The sequence below is a fragment of the Xyrauchen texanus genome, chromosome 14, assembly GCF_025860055.1.
Source record: "Xyrauchen texanus isolate HMW12.3.18 chromosome 14, RBS_HiC_50CHRs, whole genome shotgun sequence".
Lineage (NCBI taxonomy): Eukaryota > Metazoa > Chordata > Actinopteri > Cypriniformes > Catostomidae > Xyrauchen > Xyrauchen texanus.
In genome coordinates this window covers 35,972,142-35,991,097 of record NC_068289.1, presented here as the reverse complement: position 1 = coordinate 35,991,097, position 18,956 = coordinate 35,972,142, and the positions used below count along the sequence as shown (strand labels likewise).

Here is an 18,956-nt window from a genome sequence, read left to right as displayed (position 1 = left end):
TATCGTCTGTCGATATTTCAAGCGTCACCTAAGTTACATTGAGCTTTTTCTGAAAACAGTTTGATTGATTACACCATAAACAAGTTAAATACACTTAAATCTATTTATTGCCACTTTCACGAATCATTGATTATTGGATATATGCTATAAAGCTGTATTTGAGTAACCAGCTGTCTCAGTATGTTGTTGTTGCTGTTATCATGTGAAACGCTACGTGTGCAATAAACGTCATTAAACAAATATCTGATCCATCGAGCGCCACCTCAGGTCCTGTGAGAGTACCACTCTCTCCTTAACACCCCTCACGATATTTCCTTGTCTAGTTATTTATATAACCAGTTTGGTCAAATACAAACCAGACCAGAATGTCATTCACATTCTTGTCAATTATGATTCAGATCATTTATATACAGTAATTTGTTAACATTTTGACAATACAAAAACTCTTAATGGTCCTAAAATAGGCTTGCAAATAGGCTTGCAAAAAGGAGTATTTCTTAATTTTTACTTTGGGGTGAAATATGTCCAACACTTTTCTTATTCCATCCCATTCCAGCAATTAATAAAGACACATAAATAACACTCAACTACTTCCTTGATGTATTTGGAAATTCATTATTACACAAAAGAGGCACACAATCAAACACATCCAATCAGAACCTTTCCCACAATGTCTTAGGCAAAGTATTGCATTTAAGTATATGGAAATAATTTGGCTACAATAAAATGGATACATTACATATAACAATATAACCACTGTACAAGTCAGGGGGACATGCACTCTCTAAAACTATCAAAAGTGCTCACACTTTATAAAACCATCTGTTTTCACTCAATTTAAACAAAGAAAACAATAATCCATAATCAGTAGATTACAGTGATGTGTTTAAATGGATATAAACTTTTAGCAACAGTAGCAGAGCTTACAAAAAAAAAAAAGCTCTTCCCTCAATTTTTCATTTAACTTGTATACATTTCTGGAGCATCTTTAACTGATTATTGATTAGATGTTCATAATGCAGGTATCATATTACATTGAAATGATAAATAATATCCTTTGACCGTGTATGAGTCATACAAGGTGTGTTATAATATGATTGTGATCATTAAAACTGCATTTAGAAGCAATTCATAGAGAGGACAGTACATCTGTAAATTTTACAAACATGAACACAAATTTGATTTTGTAACAACATTTGTGCTGAGAGGGATCAATGACCGCAAGAAAGAGAAAGCCAAATTGGCAACAAATATTCATAAATCATGTTACTTTCTCTCTACGTACTATACACAAAAGAAAACATGTGCACAGCAAAATGCAAAGCTTAAAATATACACCTTTTTGCAACATGTATAAAGAATAAAAGAACAATATAGGAATGCTTAGGCACACTTATGAGAAACTGTAAGTAAAACGTTGATTGGTAATGTCTTCGACACCCAGAACATGCAGACTAAATAAATCATACTAAAAGGGCTGCACTTGTACAACTTGGCATGATACTCTCTCTCATGTTTTTTTAAAAACAAACAAAGCTAAGATTAAAATCAAGGTACATTTGTAGGGAAAGCAGATACATTTCCATAAACAATCTGAGAAAATAGGAACAAAGTTTATAATCTACATTATTAGTTAAGCAATAATGAAAGAAATGTGCAATAAACAAATCCTGTGTACATATACAAACTAGTATAACATTATCAAACATTAAAAGTTATTTAGTTAGTTCTAATTTAATCCAATAAGACACAGAATGTGAATCTGATACACAAACATGTGTGCAAATGAATATTTTTGAGACAAAGAGAAAGCATAAAAATATTATCTCAAACCATACAGTATACATTCTTAAATAATTTTCCTTGATTTCACTAAAGACAACTTGCCATAATAGATTGATATAGTTAATATCTCCAATGCAGGTGAGCATTATGTGTCTGGATAAGGGAAATTAAAACATTTTTTTATTAAATGCACAAGATACCAAACTGTAATTTAATGTATAATGTTTTGAAGATCGCAAGAAAAGCAGCATGAATATGTATGTGAATCCTTTGGAATTACCTGCATTTATGCATAAATTTGTCTAAAAAAAATCTGGTTTAATCTTCATCGAAGATACAATAATGAACAAACACAATCTGTTTCAACTAATAAACAGAAATGATTTTATTGTTCTTGTACATACTGAATACATAATTCAAACATTCACAGTGTAGGTGGGGGAAAAGTATGTAAACCCCTAGGCTAATGATGTCAACAAAAGCAAATTAGAGTCAGGAGTTGGCAAACCTGGCATCCAATTAATTAAACTATATTGGAGGTGTGAATTAGAAGCACGCAAACATTTCGAGTTTGCTATTCACAAAAAGTATCATCTGACATGGACCATGCCTCACAAAAAAAGAGATCTCAGATGACCTTCAGCAAGAATTGTTGCTTTGAATAATGCTGGAAAGGGCTACAAAGTTATCTCAAAGAGCTTAGATATTCATCTGTCCACAGAATTATCTATAAATGAATACAATTTATCACTGTGGCTACTCTCCCTAGAAGTGTCCGTCCAGCCAAAATGACTCAAAAGACACACCAGAGAATGCTCAATGAGGTGAAAAAAAAAAAAAAAGGAACCCTAGAGTGACAGCTAAAGACTTGAAGGAATCATTGGAACTGGTTCATGAGTCTACTATCCGGGAAACATTAAACAGGCATGGTGTCCATGGCAGCACACCACAAAGGAAGCTGCTGCTTTCCAACAAAAACATTGCTGCATGCCTGAATTTTGCCAAAGACCACCATGACACTCCGCAACGCTACTGGGAAAATGTTTTGTGGACTGATGAAATTAAGGAGAGAATTGCTTGGGAAGAACACGCAGCACTATGTATAGCATAAAATGGGCACCGCATACCAACATGAAAGCATGATCCCAATGGTGAAGTATGGTGGAGGGAGAATCATAATTTGGGGCTGCTTTGCTGGTAGGGGCCTAGACCGCTTGCCATCATCTATAGAAAAATGAATTCCCTAGTTTATCAAGATATCCTACAGGATGGGGGCCAGGGTAGCTCAGCGAGTATTGACACTGACTATCACCACTGGACTCGCAAGTTCAAATCCAGGATGTGCTGAGTCCAACCAGGTCTTCTAAGCAACCAAATTGCCCTGGTTGCTTGGGAGGGTAGAATCACATGGATGAACCTCCTTGTGGTCACAATAAGAGTTCACGCTCTCAATGGGGTGTGTGTGGTAAGTTATGCGTGGATCGCGAGAGTAGCATGAGCCTCTACATGCAGATTCTCTGCAGTGTCATGCACAACAAGCTACATGATAAGATGCGTGGACTGACTGTCTCAGAAGTGGAGGCAACTGAGACTTGTCCTCCGCCACCCGGATTGAGGTGAGTAACCACGCCACCACAAGGACCAACTAAATGGTGGGTATTGGGCATTCCAAATTGGGAGAAAAAAAAAAAAAGATATCCTACAGGATATTGTCAGGGTGGCTCTGCAGTAGAAGTTGGGTGACGCAGCAGGACAATGACCATAAACATTGACGTAAATACACTACAGAATGGCTTTAAAAAAAGAAAATCCACCTTATGGAGTGGCCAGTCAGGGAAGCATTAGTAAAGACATGAAAGATTATAACTGTTTGTGTTGTTGACTTAAGCACATTACTTGTGACTTTGATAAAGATGAGATCACATTTTATGACCAATTAATGCACAAAACCAGCTAATTCCAAAAGGTTCACATACATTTCTTGTTACTGTACATATGCAAATTCAATCAAACACACTGTGAACAAATTAAATGCTCTTTAAAAAAAGTGTTGTAATGCACTTACCTACTGAAAACTTTGTGTGTACTAACCGATGAGTCATTAAGCCTGGCTCACTGATGACAAATAAATAACAAAATACCTGTTGGAGCTGTTGCCTGGGACAATTACTAAAACTGCAGACTCAATTGTGGGATGTTCTGCAGTATACCAGTACAATGTGCACCTCAAATCTGATTGGAATGACTTGGTATACAGTCTATTAAATAGAAATTAGCTGATTATCATAGAAGCTATTTTTTATCTGTTTGAGAATATCACTTTATAATGCAATAACCTTCAGAGTACTGTGCAAAAATATTTCAGGATTATATAATCTCATTATATAAAATTATGGCCTAGGTCATTGAACCTAGGATGAGAATACCTGCAGATGTCTCTAAGGTACAATAGTGAGGTCCTTTCAGTACCTCTCCAAAATAATCAAATAAAAAAATAATAATAAAACAACAGCTACAAAGAAAACTTGATTGTAATGCTATTGTAGATTAGGGTAGTTTCCATTGGTAAAGAGCTATATTATTAGGTTATTCTGTTAAACATATTGTTAATAAATTCCAGCAAAAGAATTGATCACTAACAAGAGGCAAATATGACCATGGCCTCTGTATATTTTTATCTAGGTGAAGCCACCACTGACACACAAAATGTATACTACAACATTGATGTAGTACAACTGAGCTATTAGCACGGTTTAGCCAAAATATGACTGAATTTAGATTGTTAGGAAAAACATAAGCTATAATTAATAAATTAGCCAATTTGGCAAGACATGGTACAGCATGGTATGATCATGTTAAGCATTATATGTGTAATACACAAAAATGCTATGTAACTATTAAATAAATTCAGACAAGATTTCTTTAAAGGTGCTGATAATTAAATCTAATGTGGTGTATCGCTCATCTCTTGATTCCCACACAGGCTTGATTGTTTAAAGAAAGAAAATAATAAGCATTTCCACAGAGATCAGATTCCCTTCATCGACAGAACTCAAAGACCTGGAATATAAAGTGCCTTTAAAATGCTTCAAATCATGAAAAGCTCTTATTTAGCCAAAGGTTTGGCTGTTTGTAGCATCTGGTGATGAGGTTAGTTGAGTTTTTGTGTCATTAACAAGAGAGAACTCTGGAAAGTCATTTCCTCCATGTGCTCTCAGACTAACTTGTCCACTGGCGATGCCAAACTGTGAGGATATTCCAGATCTTGAGCTCGGGAACTGAGATCGAAAATTCTGCTCAAAAGTGGCAATCTGAAATGACTGACTGATGCTTTGTGCATCTGTCTTTTTAGGCGAGGCCACTTGGTCGAGAAAGTCCTCCGTTGGAGAAACCGAGGAAGGGTTAGTCTCATCACCCGACAGGGAGAAGGAATGTTGGGAATCTACTAAAAGGCTGAAGTTGGGTTTCTCCAAGGTGGACCTCAAAGGAGAGTTCATGCTTGGCCTGAACCGGGATGGGGATGTGAATTGCTTCTCAGTGGAAAACAAAGGTTGGCCAGCAAGACTGCTACTGTCACTTATAAATGTAAGACTCTGGTTGTTTAGATAGGTGTCGTTCTGACTGGTCCTTTCCAATGCTTGCTGGAGAAACTTGGAGTACTCCTGTAGAAGGCTGGCCTTCTCGGCCGGGGGCACATATGAACTGCTCCCCAAAGCTTCAGTGGGGCTGCTCTCATCTGAGGAGTTGATGGAGATGCTGGATGTCACCTCTGTGTCCGCCACACTGAAGGAAATCTCCGCTTGCCCGTTGGCCTTATTGGAGTAGTGATCGAGAATGGTTTGAAGGACCTCGTCCGGGAGGACATTTTTCTCATTACTGGACTTTGTATCCACGTTCAGTGTCTGAGTCTCGGAGAGGATCATGGTGGGAACGGTCTCATCGATGACACTCGCTACAGTTGCCTGAGTGACGGAGGGCTGTGACACAATGCTGCTCACATTCAGTGCATAGTTTTGGCTAGTGTTAGCCGTAGCCGCCTGAAGGTATCGCTTCTTCTTGAGAAACTGCATGGCATCATCGTAATTTGTGCTGCTTCTGGTTGGTTTTGCTTGTCCTCCTTGTAGTGCTTCTACCGAATCCATGTCAGGGTTGGTCTCAACATCCAAGAGGCCTTTATTCTCCACAATCTCAAATGTGTATCTTGTTATTTTGCTTTCTTCAAATGAAGACAAGGCAGAGAGACTTTGTGACTGTTCTAGCGACTGCGGTTTCACTCCTCTCCTGCTAGCTATTTTCTTCAGCACTAGTTTTGGAGGACTGATGATCTCATCATTAGATTCCTCACCTAGATGCCTGTTGCCAGGCGGGGAATCAGGCAGCTCCACAGAATAATCTGCCACAACATACTCGTCCTTCACTTTGGTGGCTACTGCGTACAGAGGAAGACACTCACTTTTGTCAAGCCTGTCTTCTGTCTTCTCCTCATTACCGTCTTCCACCATCTTGTCTGGAACGGTGGGACATGTGAGCGAGACTCGACTTTTATCAGAGGTCTTCTGACGTTTCTTCTTGGGTAGCGCACATTCCTTGACAGGAAAAGAGAAGTCCAAGCTCTCCGGGCTGCAAAGAGGGCCATCTTTGGCAGCTGCATTCTGCACCTTCCTGTCTTTATTCTCATGGCACATCCGTCTGTGCTTCAGTACTCTGTCAGTTCTGGAGAAATACTGTTGGGACAAATATCTATTCTCTGAAATATTCTCAATATCATAGCATATTTAGGCTATAGAATGCACACTAACATTTTAAAGGTGATGTAAGTGATTTTTTCATGGAGAGGTAAGAAAAAATATGTAAACCCCCTGAAAGATATTACTTAAATAATGTCCTGAGATATCTCACCGGTCTCTGTGAAAGTTCTAGACTCTGTAAAATGCAAACAACTATTTGCGGTCTATAACACTTTCTGCCTGTCTATCATTTTAAGCGTTCTCAAAGTGTTGTAGTTGCAGCCAATTATTGAGGCTTAATGCCATTTTTAATGCAATATTTTTCATAACAGTTGTCAGTTGAGGGTGCTATTTTTCCACTGTTGTGTTTGACAGCCGTAGGATGATGGTCTTCTGCTCGGTGTCAGAATCTACGGTAGGGCTGTGCGATATAGCCAAAAATATTATCACAATATTATTTTTCATATCGATATTTATCATGATATACATTCACATTTGCACATTGCACTTTTTTTTTTTAAATGTACAAGTTGGCAGAAGAAAAGAACAAATTTCCCTAAACAGTCAAAATAGTCTCTAAAAAACTGCATTGGGGCCCAGAGGCAGCCAAAGCATTAGGGTCTGAGGGATCTTCTACCAAAATATTTTAAAGAGTTTATCAAACGAGTGCAGTTGTATATAAATGTTAAAAGATCATCTGTTCATTTTTTTATATATTTTTACATTCAAATAATATTTTTCTTTACATTCAGATACCAAAGTATGGGGGCATAGAAGCCCTGACTGAGGAATGACACTGTATTTGGGTCCAGGGGTAGCCCCTGAGAAAAAATTTAAAAGTCTGAATAGACCATTTTATATTTAATTAAAGTGAGAAAGACTAGCCTACAAACTAGTAATTTTATTGTCTTTCCTTGTCATCCATGCCAGAGATGATGACATATGATTAATTTTCACAAAATTAGAACATAAATCTAATTGTTCATTATTAAAGGCTCACACGTTGATTAATAAAGCGGATTTTAGATGGAAAAAACATTATGATCTAAAGGCGCTTTGGAACCACGTTACCTTACGTGGCGCCTCGTGTCTGCTCACATGTGGGGAAGAGAGGCAACATGAAGTGTGCATAAATGAAGTGTGTTTGGTGCTAGAGAAAAATATTCAAGAATGCAGCACAGAAAGATCAGTTCTGGTGTACACATAGTTATTTTACATTGTTGTTTTGTTGACCCAGATGGCAGGGACCAGCAGAGCCTAATCATTAGCAAGGCAGCTAACATTAGCAACTTTATGCAGTCTGACCCTATGTTTCCAATGGTGCGTTGTGAGCGAAGCTGAGCAAGCATTTTCGATTAATTCTTATGGAAGCCGAGCACCATGCTCGCAAAGTGGATTGTAGGATTGGCAGCGATGCGGATCAAGCTGTTCCTTAGCGTTTTAAGCAGCTTTGAGCAGATTTCTTCTGCGCCAGTGGAAACGTAGCCTGAGAAAGCCGAACTGATTGCGTTTTTCACGAAAAACACCTGATCATCTAGATGTAGAAAATAGGCTGGAAATTCCAGAATGGCAAAATCGCTCACAGCACCTTTAATGCAGAGTTCCCACACTTTTTCCACCATTTAATTTTTTTTACTTTTCCAGTCGTTTGTGATTTACTGGAATGAGAGAGATTTCACTCAAAAAGAGTAATTTCTAGCCAAATTGATATTTTAGAGCCAAGCGTAACTTAACCAATTTCCATAACTTCTCTGTGATTTTCCAAGTTTTTATTTATTTCCATGAGTTTTCTTTCACTCTGACAACACCGGACGCGAGTGTTGCATCGTGTCACATCGAGAGCAATACCCATTATAATCAATGATATCTTGACACTGGAAGCATCTCTTGCAGCGCATCACACCGTCACTAAAAGGTTGTCCCATTCCATTTCGAATTGCATGCACTGGTGCTCCTATTGCCAACAACACAATTAAACGGTTTAGAACATTTTTGTCAAACCGTACAATGTAGATAGCCTCAAGCTGTTGTGTCGCATCAATGGATGCTCTTAGTATAGACGGAGTGTAAACCTGGAAATCACAAATTTAAAACTCCCTGACATTTCCAGGTTTCCCATGAACGTGGTAACCCTTTCAATTGCCCAATATCAAATTTGATACTGAATTATTTGGTTTGGACCAGTTAAATTGCCTAACCTGATGGCAGTAGTCACACTGGTAAGGCTTCTCCCCACTGTGCGTTCTCTTGTGCCTCTCCATGTGGTATTTCTGGATAAATTTCATTCCACATTCATCACAGCGAAAAGGTTTTTCTCCTACAGGTGGGACATTACAGGTTATTATGAATGTTATGCAAAATTTAAGCAAATAAAAATGTTTCCCATTAAAATAAGCAAGTGTGGGAGTGTCATGGTAGGCTCCTCTCCAGCCCTCTCCAAGTCTATGAGACTAGATCTGTTTTGTCAGTTTATAAAGGACCACAAAATATATTAGTGCAATGAATCACATTCATCTATAGTTCCTTGGTTGTGAAAATGTAATTGGACATCGTTAAATGTCAGAAAACCTTTAAGAAAAATATAAATTACACTTCTTTTTATTTTTCTGATCTGTTGTATTATTTTAAATAACTGCTAACCTGTGTGGATCTTCTCATGTCTCTGAAGCAGGTACTTCTGAATAAAACGCATGTCACACTGATTGCACTGGAAAGGCTTTTCACCTGCCAAAAAAATAAGTATTTTTCATTTTGTTCTTTTATATGTAAATTACTTTCTTAGGACGGCACATGTAGCTTTATCTTACCTGTGTGAATAAAGACATGTCTTTGTAAATGGTAGTTTGTCCTAAAAGCTGCATTGCAGTGCTCACAGATATGAGATTTTGGATTCTGGTGTCCGAGGGAGCCATCTTCTTTAATAGTGAGAATCTAATAAAATGATGGAGAGAATCAATAGTTCAATACTATTTCACAGAAAATGTAATAAGCTGTCATACCCGAGCACCTTTGTAGTGTTATGATTCCGGTGGACAATTAGAGGACGTAAAAAAGCTCAGTTCTGGTGTGCCAGCTATCTTATAGAGGTGCATAATAGTTTTTAAGGAAATACGATTTATACGAGTACAAACAATCAGCTTTGTACCCTTATAATACATGGGAAAATATACAGCGAGAAAGTCCACTATAAAAAAATAAGCAACTTCAGGACAATTCTAAAATGTAATTACTTTTAAAATTACTTTATTCAACCAATGTCATGCATCCTGTAAAGTATCCCTCACTTAGAAATGTTATAGCATACTGTTCGTTTATCAAAGGCATCTCTGATGCTGTTTCATATTTAACCTTTGCAGGCGATCGCTGCTTTCTCTTCTTCTTTTTGTGACAGTCGGTTGAGTCCCTCCCTTGTTTCTTCTCCTTCTTTTTCAGTATCAACGAATCTGTCACTTTCATCTCCTGCTTTATATTTACCTACAAAAGCAAAAACAAAATAATAATTACATTCATTTACTGAATTTCTCAGTGTCTAAAAGCATACAAAGTAACATGTAAAAGACTTTTAAAACACCTTCTTTTTTAAAGTTGACATTTCGCTACAAAATGTCAAAGATAACTTGATTTGAAGAATGCCTTATTACTAGTGCCAGTATCCTAATATTAATCTTTATGAACACACTTTATATTAGGTGTCTTTATCTACTGTTCTACTAACATTAAAATACAATGTACTTATTGTGTATTTACTTGTTGTTCTGCAAAAATTCTCATAAGATTCACATTAGCTGCTACTGAGGTTGAAGTATGGGTAGATTTAAGAGTAGAGTTATGGTTTAGTTTAAGGGTTGGGTTAGATTTAGGTTTAGGATTAGAGATTAAGGTTAACAGTGTAACAACAGATGTAATTAAATGCATGTACTTTAAATTTAAGTACAATGCAAAAACATATATTTACAAAATAAGTACATTGTATCAAATGCTTACAAAGTGTGCAAAGTACATAGTTAAAGACTGTAAGAATGTTAAGTGGGTCCATATTTACCCAAAATAAGGCAATTTATCATCTGTCATATTGTTTAAAGGCTACAGACTATTGATCGACTGATATTGTTTTTTCAAAGGTCAATGCAGATACTAATACACAGAGAGGAGGGATGCTGTTGGCCGATATATACATATTTACAGTATGTACAACAACAGCAAATGAGATGTACAAAACAAAAATGTACAAAAAAAGAAATACCTGCTGATTTTACACAAAATTCACAAAGAAATTTAGACATTTTTACTATCCATTGAAAAAGCTGTAGATTTCATAACTCTCTGAAACAAGGGGAAGCAATCGGTCATGCAGAGACGATTAACAGCTACGCCTATGATAATGTCTAATCTTTATGCCCTCTTTGGAGATTAAATAAAGAGTTTTGATTAAGCGCAGCAATCAGGTCTTAATCACCTCAATAGGCTTTAGACTTACTGGCATACTGAGTGTATAGTGTAATTTATGGGAGATTCGCTGTGAGAAAGTGGACTCATCCTGTCCATCATTCTTCACTGTCTCCTCATGAACCATCATGTCATCCTGGGACATCAGATCATGTGAGGTCAGCCCACCACCTGCCAAGTCTTCATCATCATCATCATCATCCTCATCATCGTCGTCCTCTGCCAAAAGGGGATGATTGGCCAAGCCCCGTTCCCCAAATGTCATATCCAGACTGCCTCTTCTTCCTCTTCCATCCACCATTGAAGGCCCCAAACTTCTGGATGAGTGGTGAAGCCCCATAGGGCCACATTTCATAAGCATCCCCTCCAGCTTGTCATCAATGTTCATCGCTGAATTCTGAGCAGTTGAGCTGAAGCTACAGGAAGAGACCGGTCCAACATGGATTCCTAACAGCAGTCAACACTGTTGTGTTCACAGCACTTGCATTCCGACAACCTGACTGAAAGAAACAACACACTTGAGTTTGAGAGAAACAAACTAGGAGACCACTACTGAAAAGGCTGCTATTTTGCATTCTAATTTATTATTAAAAACAATATAAATTAAATTAATTAAAAATGATATGTGAAAAGAAAACATGATATGACATAACATGAATTTCAGAATTTCAGTATTTTGTATGTCCCCTGTTTGCTTAAATGACAGCATGAACTCCACAGGTTTGTGCAAGATGCTCCAAAGAGCAAGACTGGTACATTGGTAGTTTGACAAATACAAATGTCAAAGTCATTGCTTACATCTGATTAATGAACTAAAAATAGTGCATAATATGAAATATTTCTTCGTCATCATATATCATCACTTTTCTTTGTTTTACATACTAAAAAAAATTATTTTTGCCGGTTGTTCAGTTTACTTAATTAAAACGAACTAAAGCAACACAATTCTAGAACATTTTGTCACAACTTGATTTCACTGTGTTCTATCCAATTTAATTTGTAAAATTGAAGTTTTCTTAATCCATTTGAGATTGAACTATGTGAATACTTTTTGTAGCATTGATGAAACAGGGCAGGAGATTTTCATTTCCCAGCATGCTTTGCACAGGACTGGATGGGGTGAACAAGTAGTGTTGAAATTAAGTGTTATTTTTTGCATTTTGGGGCAAGATGAGAATAGGAGGAGGTTTGTTATTGTTTTAATGTCCTATTACATTGTTTTTTAAAAAGAGTCTGTTAGGCTGGAGTTTTGGAGGTTAACATTGTGAAGATTGGTGCTTGTACTTAGGTTGGGGATGGATTTTCACATTCAAGTGATGTTTGATTCGAGTGCTGCTTAGCTCTATAAACAGTTGTTATAAACTTACAGTGCAACAGTTTCACTGTCTGTACATTTGCTCACCTGGCATATACTAATAATTATTCAAATAAATTAAGTTGGACCAACAAAAGAAAATTAATCAAATTAAACATGAGTATATTTAGTTTGATGAACCTAATAAAATTTAATTAAAACTACTAATGTACATTGATTTCACCTAATCCAACTAAATTATGTTGGCTGAATGAAACTGATTTGACCTGAATAAAATAAATTAAATTGCTTGTAAAAACTTTCTCAAATTCAATTAAGGGTAATAAATTGGATAACAAAGTGGATTTTTCAAAATCCCAAAACATTGTTTTATTCCAGGTTTAAATGGACATTTGGACAAATATCAGAATTTTGGACCATATTGTATCATTGTTTCATCTCCTGCTATGCAGATAATAAATTACAATAATCCCAATTTAACTTGCAATTACTTCAGTGTCAGAATAGCTACTGGAGCATAGAAATAATAAATGAGGCATCATTCTTACCTTATTAGGCTATGCAAGATTCAATTTTTCTTTCAAAACAGTCACCTGTTGTATCTATGTAATACATCACGTCTTATTATTGTTAACACTAATCATCCAAGCAAGCATCCTACAGTATATTTAGTCAATGAGCAATAATGTATCTAATATTCTGTGTTTCTAACATAATGAGCCCATAATATGGATCGCAAAAACCAAACCTCTGCATGATTATTCTCTTACACATATGAGCTGGTCAGCATTCAGCAACTCTTTACAGTAAAAACTTAAAGGAATATTTTTGATTCAATACAAGTTAAACTCAATCTACAGCATTTGTGGCATAATGTTGATTACCACAAAAAAATATTTTGACTTGCCACTCCTTTTCTTAAAAAACAAAAAGCAAAAATCTGGGTTCCAGAAAGGAACTTACAATGGATTTGTGATAAAATCGCTAACATTTTCTATGTGAAGTTATAGCCAATTTTACAACTTTGTTGCCATGACAACGTAATGTCAACCAACCCTAAAATTACTGTAAAAATTACAATTTAAACAACTTTACAGCTCAAATAAAATTATAAGCTTCACATTTCTGCCTTAAAACCCTCCAAAAATTGGCCCCATTCACTTCCATTGTAAGTACCTCAATATAGCATTTATGTTTGCTTTTTTAAAATAAATATATTTTTGTGGTAATCAACATTATGCCAAAAATGCTGTCGATTCAGCTTAACTTGTATTGAACCCAGAACACAGTATTCCTGACTGCAAATTTCTGTTGACATACGACATGTCAATTATCACCCTAGAACTAAAGACAGAGAAACTGGATCAACTAATGATTTTAATGCTAAATAGACAACGTTAATGGTTAAAACTCTGTGCAAGCAGGTTTATTCATATTAATAAAAATAAATACAGAATTATCAGAAAGTTACTGTATTTATTTACAGTGTGACACTACTAACATATACAGTAACACTCAACCACAATACAGGCTGCCTGTTTCCACTGTCAGAGCTCATAATGCACGCAAATACACCACTCATTTAATATAATTTGTACTTTATGTGTCTAATGCGTTTTAATAATGTGTTTAATGTATTTGAAAATAATCTGGAGTTTCAAATTGGCCTGATCTCCATCACTGCTGCTATTTCATCGCGCGTGCAGAAACCAGGATGCATACATTTTCACGGATGATTCAGATGCAGTCCCGCATGGATGAAGAGTATACGTACCCCTTGTGCTGTCACACGGCAATGACGGCGGGTTCGAGCTGCATATGACGTGTTTGTCAAAGTTTACTGCGATGCTTTGGCGGCTAGCGCGCGAAGCTAGCGAACTACGTTCCATCTGAAACTGCGCATGCGCTCTGATGACATGCGCGGCGGATGCGCTCTGATGACTATCGGATATTGTTGGGTTTGTTTGCTAGCTGGAATATATTTTAAACAGTGTAAATGGCAGGGGAATTACATGTAGATAAAAATAATGGCAGGATAGCCTGGGTACGTATGAAGGTTTTATAAATGTATACCTGAATTTATAAACTGGATAAAAAATGTACCTATAAAAGAAGGAGACAGGTGCATTCAGAATGAGCTTTATTGCCAAGGAATTTGTCATGGTGACAGAAGTTTCCACTACAAATGCAACCGGATATACATACATACCAACATATACATTTAAACATAGATACATATAGTGACATTAATATATATATATATATATATATAACAGATGAAAAAAAGAGAAATATAAAAAAAGAGCAATAAAGTTGTTTTTGAGATGCAGTTATGTGCTGATGCAGTTATGTGCTGGTGATGTATTGAAGAAGAGATAGAATATGTTACAACAATATAAATGAGATATAAATATAAGTAGGAATTTATTGATTTTATATTGCATGTGTTTGTATTGATAAAAGGAATGTATTTTGGTTAAGGTTTAACTGTTCATGAGGTGGATGGCCTGAGGGAAAAACTGTTCCTGTGCCTGGATGTTCTGGTGCTCAGTGCTCTGTAGAAGCAACTGCTAGAAAGGGAAGTGTGCTGGGGGAATGGGGGTCAAGAGTAATTTTACCAGCCCTTTTCTTCACTTTGGATGTGTACAGTTCTAGCAGGATGGGTAGGGGAGCGCCAGTAATCCTCTCAGCAGTCTGGAATATCCTTTGATGCCTTCTGATGTCTGACTTCGTAGCTGAACCAAACCAGACAGTTATTGAAGTGCAGAGGACAGACTCAATGACTGCTGAGTAGAACTGTATCAGCAGTGCCTGTGACAGGTTGAACTTCCTCATTTCGCAAATGAAATATAACCTCTGCTTCACCTTTTTCAAAATTGATTCTATCTGGGTCTCACACTTCAGATCCTGTGAGATGGTAGTGCCCAGGAACCTGAATGACTCCATTGCTGCCACAGTGCTGTTCAGAATGGTGAGTGGGGGTAATGCTGGGGTGTTTCTCCTGAAGTCCACAATCATCTCCACTGTTTTGGGCATGTTCAGCTCCAGGTTGTTCAGGCTGCACCAGACAGCCAGCTGTTCAACCTCCCTTCAGTATGCAGACTCATCGGCATCTTAGTTTAGGCCAATGACAGTAGTGTCATCTGCAAACTTCAGGAGCTTGGCAGATGGGACCTTGGAGGTGCAGTCGTTGGTGTACAGGGAGAAGAGTAGTGGGGAGAGCACGCATCACTGGAGGGTGCCAGTGCTGATCGTACAGGTGCTGGAAGTGAATTTCCCCAGTCTCAATAGCTGCTGCCTGTCCGTCAGAAAGCTGGTGATCCACTGACAGATAGAGGTGGGAACAGAGAGTTGGAGAATTTTGTCCAGAGAATAGCTGTGGTAATGTAGTTTAAAGCCAAACTGAAGTCCACAAAAAGGATCCTTGCATATGTCCCTGGGCTGTCCAGATGTTGCAGGATATGATGCAATCCCATGTTGACTGCATCATCCACAGACCTGTTTGCTCAATATGCAAATTGAAGCGGGTCCAGAAAGGATCCATGTCCTACAGGTTGGCCAACACCAGTCTCTCAAATTACTCCATGACCCCAGATGTCAGAGAGACAGGCTATAGCGTTAAGTCCTTTGATCTTGGGTTACTTTGGGCTGGGGATGATAGTGGAGCATTTGAAGTAACAGGGAACTTCACACTGCTCTAGTGATCTGTTGAAGATCTGTGTGAAGATGTGGCCAGTTGGTCAGCACAGGCTTTTAAACAGATGGGTGAATCGCTATCTGGGCCTGATGCTTTCTTTGATTTCTGTTTTCAGAATTCACATCCTCTTCACAGATCCTAAGTGCAGGTTGAGTAGCAAGAGGGAGGTCGCAGGAGGTGTTGATGTTTGTGTGAAGAGAAGGTCAGATTGGGTGTGGGGAGTCAGACTGGGCTTTTCAAATCTACAGTAAAACACATTCAGGTCATCAGCCAGTTGCTGATTCATATCGCTCTATCCCTAAAGCAGCTTTGAGACTCTCTGATCACTGTCTTGTTCATCTTCTTCCGACCTACAAGTAGAAACTTAAATCTGCTAAGCCTCTAGTAAGGACTGTAAAAAGTTGGACCAATGAAGCAGAGCTGGAACTACAAGCCTGCTTTGACTGCACTGAATGGAGTGTTTTTGAAGCTGCAGACACCACTCTGGATGAGCTCACAGATACTGTGACATCATATATCAGTTTCTGTGAGGATATGTGCATTCCTACTAGGACTTATTTAATGTTCAACAATGACAAACCATGATTTACAGCAAAACACAGGCAGCTTTGTCAGTCCAAAGAGGATACTTACAGAAGTGGGGATAAAATCAGGCCAAAGATACACTGACAAAGGAGATTAGAATGGCTGAGAGAGGCTACTCTGAGAAGCTGAAAAACAAGTTCTCAGCTAACAACCCTGCATCAGTTTGGAGAGGCCGGAAAGACATAAACAAGTGCAAGACACCCCCCATCTCTGAAGGGTGACCTTTAATGATGTGTAGCAGTGATCCAGTACATTTCTGTCTCTGATGGGGCATGTAATGTGCTGTCTATATTTTGGCAGTTCATGGGTGAGTTTAACTTTGTTAAATTCTGCAAGAATTATAATAAGTGAGTCTGGGTATTGTTCTTCCGTGTCTGTGATCTGATCAGCCAGCTGTTGCAGCGCTGCACTCACACGTGCTTGCAGAGGAATGTAAACACTCACCAGAATAAATGAGGAGATCACCCACAGTAAGTAGAAAGGCTTACAGTTAATAAAGAGTACTTCCAAATTAGGACAGCATATCTTCTTTAACGTTGTTACATCAGTACACCAACTTGATTGATATTAAAGCATGTTCCACCACCTCTCGTTTTCCCCAATAACTCCGCGATGCGATCCACTCTGAACAGCTGTTATGGGATCAAAATGCCACCAAAACTATTGCGGTCACAGATTCAAAAATAATATGCGTGAATCAAAAAAAATAAGTGCAGATAAAAAAAAATTATAGGCCTACATGCAAAAATACATAAAAAGCGCAGATAAAAATAATTAGTGCAGATCAAAAAATAACAAGCATGAATAAAAAAATATATAAATACATTTAAAATATGCTGCCAAAAAAACAACGTATAATGTTGTCATATGAATTGCAAACAAAATATTTTTTTCCTTGGTTTTATTACTGTTTTTAGTACACTTACATTGTATTTTTCTTTGCTTTTATTTCCAAAACTTGTGAGTAGAGTTTCATGTAACTTAGTTTGCATCCCTATTGGTCCACAAGTTCTTGATCGACAGCTCCTCCTCTAGCCAACCATTCGAAGAGGGGAGGTGACATCACTCCAAATGCTGCTGCTCAGTATTATATTATTTGTGGTTGATATATATATTATATACGCTACTTGTGTCTGTTTTGAGTATTTTCTGCCAGCTCTAGGAAACAATGTGTTTTCCGAGCAGGCCATTATCATAGTCCTTTAACACATGTATCGAGTCAGCTAAATTTAGTAAGCGGAGTCTTTAGTTTAGGTATTATTTAAGACTTCCTTGTTTGTAAATTATTGGCTGCATATTTAAAAAAAAAATGTTTTGAATAAAAACATGGCATGGGTTGGTGTGGATGTTTGATGCATGTTTTTAATAGCTGTAGCGATGTAGTTGCGAGTTCAGCACCCAACTTGATCCGCTTTTCCGTTCAATTAAATCCAGATCCCGACACCAAGTCCCGACACCATGCATATAATTGGACTTTTTTTTTATCATATACAAATCTAAGAGGTGTGCATTATTGCTGACACCTACATGCACACTTTGGAGTTGGTTGTATGACTAAGTAGCTAATTTGCTGCAAATGATATTGAAGTTGTATACTCTATGTTATGGAAATGTTTGTAAATATTTTTTGGGATATGTATGTTCCAATGTTGATGTATCTTAAGAGACGGTCCCTAAATTTGCGACTATTTGTGAATAAAGAATGCCCAGCATCAAGCCAACTTTATTGCATTATTTATTGATGTGGGGACGCTTAAGTCACTTGGTTCTGATTTCGCTGCAGTATTTTGGAAAAAGAAAGTACAAGTAGCCATGTCAACGATGCAACATAGGATCAATACATAACGGCACATTCATCAACATGGAAAAGCGGATCAAGTTGGGTTCTGAACTCGCGGCTACATTGATACAGCTAATAAAAACATGCATCAAACAAACACACTAACCCAGCCTTGGTTTTTTTTATATAGATATGCTGCCAATAACCTACAAAAAAAAGAGTCTCTTAAATAATACACTAAAGACAGCTAAATAAATTCAGCTGACTCGATACATGTGTTAATGTACTATGATAATGGCCTACTCGGACAACACATTGTTTCCTAGAGCTGGAAGAAAATACTCAAAACACTAATATTGAGCAGCAGCAGTCGGAGTTGCTTTGAGTAATGTCAGCTCCCCTCTTCGAATGATTGGCTAGAGGCGCTGTCGATCAAGAACAAGTGGACCAATGGGGATGCAAAACGCCCCCTTGATTTACATGAAACTCTACTCACCAGTTTTGGAAAACCAAGCACAGAACTTTGAAACAAAAGCAAAGAAAAATACAATGTAAGCTACAATTTTTCTATTTATTTGTTGTCAAAATTAAGAGCACAAAAACAGTAATGTAACCAAGGAA

The 18,956-nt window shown here is 37.5% G+C and overlaps 1 protein-coding gene across 2 annotated transcripts; it reads right to left on the bottom strand.

The window, feature by feature from the left end:
* Positions 1-578: 578 nt before the first annotated feature.
* LOC127655313 (zinc finger protein 148-like) lies at positions 579-14,167 on the bottom strand. Of its 2 annotated transcripts, none has more exons than XM_052143054.1 (7): positions 14,048-14,167; positions 10,990-11,458; positions 9,861-9,986; positions 9,320-9,443; positions 9,153-9,236; positions 8,711-8,829; positions 579-6,509 (listed from the first exon to the last, which is right to left on the bottom strand). In XM_052143054.1, exons 2-7 carry the CDS (start codon positions 11,344-11,346, stop codon positions 4,896-4,898), a joined length of 2,424 nt encoding a protein of 807 aa, XP_051999014.1. In that variant the 5' UTR covers positions 11,347-11,458; positions 14,048-14,167; the 3' UTR covers positions 579-4,895. The 2 variants fall into 2 exon arrangements, with proteins under 2 accessions (XP_051999014.1, XP_051999015.1); XM_052143055.1 differs by having other exon boundaries at positions 10,990-11,454; positions 14,048-14,147.
* Positions 14,168-18,956: the final 4,789 nt, after the last annotated feature.